This window comes from Pinus tabuliformis, chromosome 4_1 (assembly GCF_031772625.1).
Source record: "Pinus tabuliformis cultivar Carrire ecotype Pingquan chromosome 4_1, CPIR1, whole genome shotgun sequence".
In the NCBI taxonomy this organism is placed as follows: Eukaryota; Viridiplantae; Streptophyta; class Pinopsida; order Pinales; family Pinaceae; genus Pinus; species Pinus tabuliformis.
The window spans coordinates 44,181,147-44,190,722 of NC_142303.1; the positions used below are offsets into that span (position 1 = coordinate 44,181,147).

Sequence of the window (9,576 nt, forward strand, 5' to 3'; positions counted from 1 at the left end):
AACAGATGGCCAGACAGAAGTAGTAAACATGACATTGATCCAGTTGCTGAGAGGATATTGCAGCAAACATCCTAAGCTTTGTGATGAACACTTGTGTTATGTGCAACATGCTTACAATAGAGCAAAACACTCTTCTACATAGAGATCTCCTTTTGAGACCTGTTTTGGTTTCACACCAAGGTCTCCTTTGGATTTTGTCTTTGGTAAAGATACCATGGTTGATGGACATAATGATGTGGACAAGGCAACTCGGTTCGTTGAATAGATCCAGGAGATCCACCACGTAGTACAGGAACAGCTGGAAAAGAGCTAAGCCAAGTACAAGCATGACAAGCATCGGATGGATCATAGTTTTCAAGTTGGACACCAAGTCTGGTTGTATATCAGCAAGGACATAATGCAAGGTGAAGGTAAAAAGCTAAAGCCTATCAAGTATAGACCCTTTAGGATACTTGAGAAGATTGGTGAAAATGCTTTTTACCTTGATCGACCAGCTTACATGCACATCTACTCAGTTGTAAATGCAGATTGCTTGAGATTGTTTGAACCTTCAATGGTTGAGGACCCTAAAGAGCAGAGTCAATTGCCTTCTATTGATGACCTGCTACCCGAATATCTTAATGATTTGTAGGAAGACACAGTGCTGGATAGGAAGGTGAGGACGACGCTGGGGGGAGATGTTGAGTACCTCAGGATTGGGCTCAAAGGTTCAAAGCCGAGCAGTGCAAAGTGAATTGAGATTGGTCAAGTGAGAAAACAATACCCTCACTTAGTCGATGCTTGAAAACCAAATTTTGGTGGTCCAAAAGCCTTTTCAGTGGGAAGGTCGTGATCCGAATTAGATCCATAAAGAACTGTCAAGAAACCATGACTATATCAGGTCAGACAAACTTCTAAGAAATTCCAAAACAGAAATAAAAAACACCCTGAACCAGTGGCAATGGCAGCCAGCGTGGAACGACGAGGACCTCGGTCAAAGCACGCTGACCGAGGCCCATGGAGACTGCGCAGGAGGTCAAAGTAGCCCCTGGGAGCCCCAGATCGGGAAACAAAGGTGGAATTTGATGCGCGATTAGCGCTAATCGTGCATTGCTGGGCGAACAGGGCCATAATGGAAAAGCCAGAGCACTCGGATGCATGGGGGAGCCGGAGAACCGCGGGCGAAAAGGCAAAAGCGCTAAAGGATAAAAGGCGGGACCTGCACTCTGGAAAGCCGATGATATTGATTGGGGTGCCCTCAAACGGTAAGAGGTTTTGGATGAGAGCGGAGCGATTCCATTCATCGATCGACGCATGGCAAGTGGAGGTGAGAGAAAACCGTCGTTGATCACACGCTATCGGTCGAGCAAGTCAACTACACAAAACGTGCGTATGGCGTTAGATCTGGGGGACCTAGATCGGACAGCTGAGATCGTGCTCGATGGAGGAAGCGGAATCGACAAGGGAATATGCCGTGTTTTAGAAAGATTTGGAGTCCATTTGACTGCCACGATGGAGAAATATTTCATCCACGACGTAACTGAAGAAACGAACTGACAAAGTAGGTTGGCGACGTTTAGAGGAGGACATGTGGCCACACCTTGAGTGTTGATGATGACGCTGAATAGGGAACTCCAAGTGCAACTGCAGAAGGTGAATCGACAGAGGTGGAAGAGGAGTCGAACAATGTTGGAACGGATGGCTAAAAGCCATGAACAAAGACAGAATACACAGTTAGACGACAGTTAAGCGAAGTCAGTCAGTTAGTGAACCCCGAGAGGAGGACTGAACACAGAGAGATAGAAACCAGAGAAGAAGATAGTAAAGCAAAAGTAGAAAGAGGACATGGGGCCGAGCTGACCAGAGGCAGCGTCGAGCACCAGAGGCTTGAGAGATCCGAGCCATCCCAGAGAGGATCTATACGGGCTGAGCACCACATTGGGCTCTCTACTGTAGACCAGAAGGTCACAGAGCTGGTAGGAAGAAGAAGTCTATGTACTCAAGTGGCTTGGGGAATCCAAGAACCACCCCTCCAAGCAAATCTACTTCAGGAGAACTCACTTTGAGTCCTTGTATTGTAATTATCTACTTAAGACACAATAAAATAAGGCCACCACTGAGAGATATACCAGAGATGTAGCCCTGGAGAATAGGGTGAACTCCTTATTAACTTCTTGTGTTTTGTGTCTGCTTACTGTATTTCTCTGTTGTCTTTCCATTTAAATGTCTGTGTATTGGCAATATGATTGATCCGTTGCTTAAATAACACAGAACACACACTAACACATGAGTCTGTAATACCTTTATTCAATAAATCTTTAACTGAGGTCACTTATAGGGTGATTATCAGATCAAATATTTTCAGTATGCTAATCTTACATAGTGGCAATCTAACGAATCAAAGTGTTTACACTAAAAGCATCTTAGAGGCTAGAGCTATTGACTTCGAATATCATGATTAATATACTGAAGCATATAATGTAAAGGCAAGAGCAGACCAACTGTTGGGCTTTGGTTGCATAAATGATGGTTATGATTTGATTTCTTCTAAAAAAGTCATTAAAAACATTGATTTGGTTGCTTGTATATTTTAGATTATGAGGTTATCGCACATTTAAAACATTGCTAAAGTCATTACATTCACATCAATTCTTAGAAAAAGGTTATATGGTTTGGATGCGTTATAAAATCAAAGTAATTAGAGTAAATCATAGTCATGAACTTTATATATCCTCTTACAATTTGTAGATATACTTACAAAAGTTAATAGATTTGGAGTTCACATTCACACTTCTTGTAAATATTCTCGATGAAAGAACAAGTACAATGTACAATTTAATATTGAGATGTATCATCTTTTTATGTATAGTGCTTATATACTAACATGAGATGTGCCATGTCTATGTGTGCTATAAATTAAAAGTGATACAATATAAAAACTACATTTTAAAAATATTGTATTTAAAAAAAAAAGTGGAGTCAAAACAATAAATTTTTAAAAAGCAGAGTAAAACAATTAATTATTTTTACTCTAATTTTTTTCAAAATAATATGGTAAATTTTAAAATTTTCATATATAAACAAATTATAGTAATAATATAAAAGAAATAGATTTATCGAATTTAAGCTTTTGTGATCTATATCTTGATTTATGAGATATTTTTCTGGTAATAATCATATCAAAGTTTATTTGTCGACACATTTGAAACCAACCACTATGGTTAATGGTCAGGACAAGATGAAGAATCAAATCGTGGCATCGGGTTAAATAGAGGGAATTGGATGGAGATACAGATCATTCCAACGAATAGAAAAATCTCTGAAAATCTCTCAGAAATAGATTTAAGTTAATCTTAAAAAAATTAAGCATTAAGAAGTTTGTTCCTAGATTCTTTTTTATTCTACTTAATACTTAATTGATTGAACACATATTTGTTTACTGTCTGTTTATTTGCCATATATGAATACCTTCATCTCCTTTTTTGGTCATGATTGTTCTTACACTAGACAATGTTTTGAGAAGAGGTGGAGGGGTTGGGTACATAACAAGAATACAGAACTATTCAGGGCCTTGCCTCTACTCATCTATTGGGGCACATGGTTAGCAAGAAATAATGGAATTTTTCTAAGCGTTCCATCTTCTCTGAATCAGGTGGCTACTGATGTTATGGCCATTCTGTCACATTTCCCTCAATCTTGTTCCATCCCTAGATATAGAACTATTATTCCAAAGGAGCTTGATAATTTGCATCCTTAGGGCTACCTTGATAGAGTCACACAAGGGGATGAATCCATGTGTGGAGGAGGTTTTATCTTATTCTTATCTGAGCAACACTTTTACAAAGTTTCCATGGGTATTTAGAGGGGTACAACCAACATAGTTGAGTTACTTTCTTGCAACTCTCTTATGGCTTTTGCAAGGGAAAGGGGTTAGGATCAATTACAAGTCTTTGGTGACTCTTTACTAGTGATCAACAATGGTTCATGTGATTCAAAAATGTCACAATTTTCATCTTATTAACTATCTGAAGGATTTACCAAGGTTAAAACACTCTTTCGGTGATTTCTCTTGCTCTCATATTTACAAGGATCAAAATTCTGAGGCAGAACAATTCTCTAAGGAAGGCATTCAACTAGATTCGGGGTTGTGACCAATTGAAGAAAGTTTAAATGATGCACACTTCCAGTTCAACCATCATACTTTTATGGACATTCTGAACACTCAGATTTAATTTTTTTTTTTACTCTTTTCATGACTATTATACGTTTTCTGGATTTTATGTATGTTTTGATATATAGTTGACACTATGATATAACTTGTATGGTTGTCTTCTCTATCTTTTTTTATTTTGATGTATTCTATGGCAGTGATATTTTTTAGATGGATTATCCATTGCCCTTGCTTGGTTTTTTGTATAGGCTGATTACATTTTTTGATGGGATGTATTGCCACAAGCTTTTGCGATAGTATGGATTTGGCCAGATCCATCGTGAATACACACTTAGTTGTGTATATATAAAATGTAATTTGTTTTTATCTTTATAAATAAAGTTACGTTTTTTTCCTTGGAAGAAAAAAAGTGGTAAGTCGAACAACCATAACAACATACCTCTTGAAATAATACTAGAAAATTAGGTAATTCTAAGTGAATGAAGCCTTTTTCTTCAGTGTAACTATTCCATGGGGATTTATTCATGCTAGGTGAATGATGCTCTACTAGCATCATTTTAGGAAGCATTACCTGAATAAGCCACTTTAACTTTGTTAGCATGATCATAAGTCTCATTGCAAAATATTGTTAATTTGGTACACATGCTCAGTGTATTTATCCTCGCCTATGTGTTGAGGCCTCCAATAGAACCGCAAGTCCACTAACTTGGCCCCCTTCTAAATTTTGAATTGAAACCTTTTCAATTTTCTCTCTTTTCTTTGAACTTATTATTTTGAGTTTAATTCATATTTCTTGTTGTTGAATAGATTAATTATTAATGGATGTGAGTTTTATCATTTACTAAAATTCATATTTCAATCATCACAATCTATGATAGGTGCATTGTCAAATTTATTTGCATCACAAATTTGTTGTTCATGCATTCGTCACATTACATGTATCATAGAATTTACTATTGCCTCTCTTATATTTGAATGGAATTGACATATGTGAAGTGTTATACAAGTTGGCCTAGGCTCATTGAACACTTGTGCATCATGAACTAGCTCAGAACTAAGTTTCAACAACAATTGACACTTTGTCCAAGTGTTGGGAATTAAGTTCTCTAGACATTAGTGGATTGTTTTCATAATTGTTGATGCATCATCTTTACCAATCTTTAATATATTCATCAAGTACAACAATAAGTCTATTTTAGAGGGAATATGTACTATTAGAGCTAATGATAATATTTATGGAGTTTCATGTCATTAGAAGATGCAAACACACCTAGAAAGTAATAAAAGGTCTAATGTTTAGTTAAATTCCTTACATAGAAAAACCAAATTGTAAAAATAAGAGCCCATTATTATGTGAATTTATTCATTATTAAAAGGAGAAAGGAGCAACTTCTTTAATTGAAATTGAAATCGGCACATGGAAACAAAATCAATAAGGGAGGGTAGTTACATAAGAGATCTTTGAACTTCTTGAAATTGATTAGGGCCACTTAGCTATAACAAGGATGAGAACCACCTAGAACAAGATTTTTTTCTTTCATTTTTTATGCAAAATCATTTAGAGATAATTGATAATAAGAAGCCATTACTGGCTAAATTACTGGGAGAAAGATTTTGATTTTGATAGTTCAAGTGTGTAGAATGTTTTCTATGACTTTGAGAAGACTTGTTGGAATTGAAGTAAAAATGTCCTTTTTCTTAAGTATGTATTCTTATTATGTATAAGTATGCATTCTTATTTCTCTATTTCTCTCTCAATTATTTGGATATACTCATGAACATGAAACTATAGTCAGTTATTTAATTACAATTTTTTTTCTAATTTTTATGTTTTATTATTTATATTTTTGTATCACTCATTAGTTAAATTTCTTGATGGAGGTAATAGTAGGAGAATTTTTCATCATGTGTTTATTCCTTTTAGCTCTTTACACTTTGCATGTAGAGTATAATTACATAGACATCTGCATTTGGCAGTGTAGGATTTTAAAAAATTACACATGCACACAATAACAAGAATGAGGATAATATTTCTACTACTTCACATCTACATAGCACATGTAGTTGTTACATCATTATGATAAGAGATGGTTTGATAATAAATATGGAGGAAACAACGAATATAACATAGGCAACCTAGTCTTTAAGTGGGACAAACCCCATGAGGAAAAAGACAAGCACACAAAATTCCAAGCCTTGTGGATTAGACTGTTTCAAGTTAAAGGGAGAATTGGCCAACACACTTACCGATTACAAACCCTGGAGGGAAGGATTGAACCCCTTCCCGTGAATGGCCATGACCTCAAGTTCTACTTCACCTAATAGCTCTCGTTGTTTCTTTCCTACCCTTGTAATATAGTTTGCTTTCCTTTTCCTTGTTATTTTTTCATTTAACTCCTAGTCGTGTTCTTGCATTTTTTCTTTTTAGCCCTGCATCTAATTATGTTTACCTTTATGTCTTTTGGTCATCATAGCTTAGTTCATGAATAAAGGTCATACGCTGAATAAAGATATTTGACAAGGGGAATTGCTGGTCAGTTAGCATTTTCAAATATTCATCATTCGAAGATTTGTGAAGCGAACTTGAGCCATAGCCCAAACTTGATGCCTGAGCATACAACTAGAGATTGCCGTAATTCAGAGTTGTTTCCAGAGACAAATTTATGATCCATGAACATGATTTTTTGTTTGGTGACCTTTCTTAAACCGTGAACTACAAAAGATTTTGATTTTTGGGAGCACTCCCACTAGCAGAAGACTTCAACTTCTATCTAGATTAGGAATTGTTTAAGGAACTCCTTTGATAGTTCTAGAGTTGGTGGTCATCTTTAAACCACCACTGGTTGAGACCTCGAGTTCTCCCACCTTTTGGTTTGTTTGTGGTTTTCTCTTAAAAACCATCATTTCAGAGAGCTTATTCAACCATTGGTTGTCATGCATTTTTGCATTTTAGCTCTCTTCTTTGACTCTCATATACACCCCTTCATATTAAGGGGGGGAATGTTAGCCACCTAATCTGTCAGGGTTTTGGTGGAAAGTTAATGCATGTCCAAGAAACCTAGAAACTAAATCCAACGGTTTCATTGTTGTATTTATATGTACAATTTGCATCATTCTTTACATAATGAATTCATTTTCCAATATTGTGATTCCAACTAGAATTACCATACATACTTTAATGCATTGTGAGACAAAAAAAATTTAAAAATTCTGAAACTAACAATACTTATCTTATATTTACAATGCATACTTTTATGCAATATAAGACAAAAAAATATTTAAAAATTCAGAAATTAACATTACTTACTTTACATTTACAATACATACTTTAATGCATTGTAAGACAAAAAGATATTTAAAGATTGAGAAACTAACGATACTAGGATAAGCTTAAATTCTTATTATTAATTAGAAACAATGATCTTCAAAATTGAGTTTGCAATAATTATAGAAATTAAAATTTAATAAATAAAAAATAAAAAACTAAAATATATAGAAATTCTATAATTAAAAATAATAAATAAGTTTCAATTTTTTTGTAAGTTTGGTAGGACTATATCTTTATCATATCCAAGATCGTGGAGAATTGACGTAATAACTTCACATCCAATACTTTAACAAAAACACCTAACCACTATTTATCCAAAAAAATGTTTCAACAAAACACCAAAACACCTGACCACCCTTTATCAAAAACTCCATATACTAAATAAGTTTTCAAAATTAAAATACACACGCTTATACTTTTATTAAAATAATATTTACACTTAACATTTGAATCTCAGGAGGAAGAGAAATCATTTTTTTTTTCTTTATATACAAACCAAAACTTTACGTTTACGTTGTTGCTTTTAGAAGACGCTTAATAGACGTGGAATATACTGAAGAGCACGGATATTCAAAGAGCATATATATTCGCATATTCTTTGCGTCGTTGAACCCCCAATTTGGGCCATTGAAGCAACTTTGCTCTGTGCTCTTAAGTTTTCATGGCAGACGCTCAACTTACCCCGGGGGATTTCTGGGGTTATTTAACTGAAAGTTTGATTATTGTTGCTGCCACCGTACCTTGAATTGAATTCGTAGAATGGAGTCGTCAATGTCTGCATGCAGCGGAGCAATGGCGATGGCTTTCCGTTTAGGTAACGGATCCAAAGGCACTAATACTAATAATGCAACAATTGCTCTGGATCGCTTTTCCAATAGCTGCTTTGTGTATTCTAAACAGAGCCGCGTCCAATATTTTGGTGGAATGGTTAAACCATATTGTGGCAAGAATAATAAATTAGAGAAGGGGAAATCGAAGGATCTCTGTGCTCTGTCTGAAGGGTGTTTATCAGAAAAGAAGAGGATGAAGCTATTACAGTTATTATCCAAAGATCTTTCTGTGCTATCTACGTTCCCGGAAGATGCAACTGTATCCCTTACGGAGCAAATCAGAGCACAAATTCTCTCGGTATTTTAAACCCTTTTCATTTTCTTGAAATACCAATCTGTAACTCAATTAACTCAATATGATTAATGGTATAAATTTACTGAGATTCAATCTGATGGGCATTCATGAGCAGGATGCTGTGAATGTGGTGATGAGGCAATTAGAACAAGCCAAAGCGGAGAGCAAGGAGAGGAAACGGCAATTGAAAGCCCAGAAAAAGGCGTTGAAATTTGGTGAAAAACAGAGGAAAAACGAGGGCCGCCGTGAAGACTCCTCCCCTTCATCCTGCATCGGTAAATCTTTGCACATTAAGATTTAAAAGCGCAGTATGTACTCTCAATTTTTGTATGCAAAGATTGTTTTGCAAAGATGTAATGATATATACTCAAGAAATTATTTTACTGAATTTTTTTCCTTTTCAACCCAAAATCTGTTGCTCTGGATTGAACCACATAACTTGTAAAAGACTAAATCTAATTATTAATTTTAAAATTTTTCCTTTGCATATTTAAAATTTAAATAATTATTATATATTTTTTTTTATAAATTTGACTGCCACAGTTAATCTATCTCTAAATGCCATCTCTGTTTCTTTTTGTTGGTTGGAAAGACCATCCCATGCACAAAACTAACGTAAAATACCATAAAGCCACGTTCCATATAACAAAGTACACCATTTCAAAATCACAGAGCCAAGCTGGAGAGTAATTAAGTTATTCAAATTCGATGAGAGAAAATGTAATTTGAATAATCTATTTTGTTGAGATTATGTATAGGGGATTAGAAAATGCTGTCACTTGACGGATAAGTGTGGACTCTATATATATATATAGTTTTAATTAAGTTATTGTATGTTGTAAGGCTGTTATATAATTAGTATAGATTTATCTTAATTTTAGATTTATGATGTATTGAGTGTAGTTAAAGTTTTTGAAATGTAAATTTTTTTATTTAGTTTTGTATTTTAAAAATATATTTGTATTTTAAAAAA

At 34.9% G+C, this 9,576-nt stretch overlaps 1 protein-coding gene across 1 annotated transcript; it reads left to right on the forward strand.

Moving 5' to 3' along the window:
- The first annotated feature begins 8,098 nt into the window (after positions 1-8,098).
- LOC149174090 (uncharacterized) lies at positions 8,099-9,092 on the forward strand. Its single transcript, XM_089422530.1, has 2 exons — positions 8,099-8,606; positions 8,719-9,092. The coding sequence occupies exons 1-2, from the start codon at positions 8,238-8,240 to the stop codon at positions 8,902-8,904; spliced, it is 555 nt and encodes a 184-aa protein (XP_089278656.1). The 5' UTR covers positions 8,099-8,237; the 3' UTR covers positions 8,905-9,092.
- The last annotated feature ends 484 nt before the right edge of the window (positions 9,093-9,576 follow it).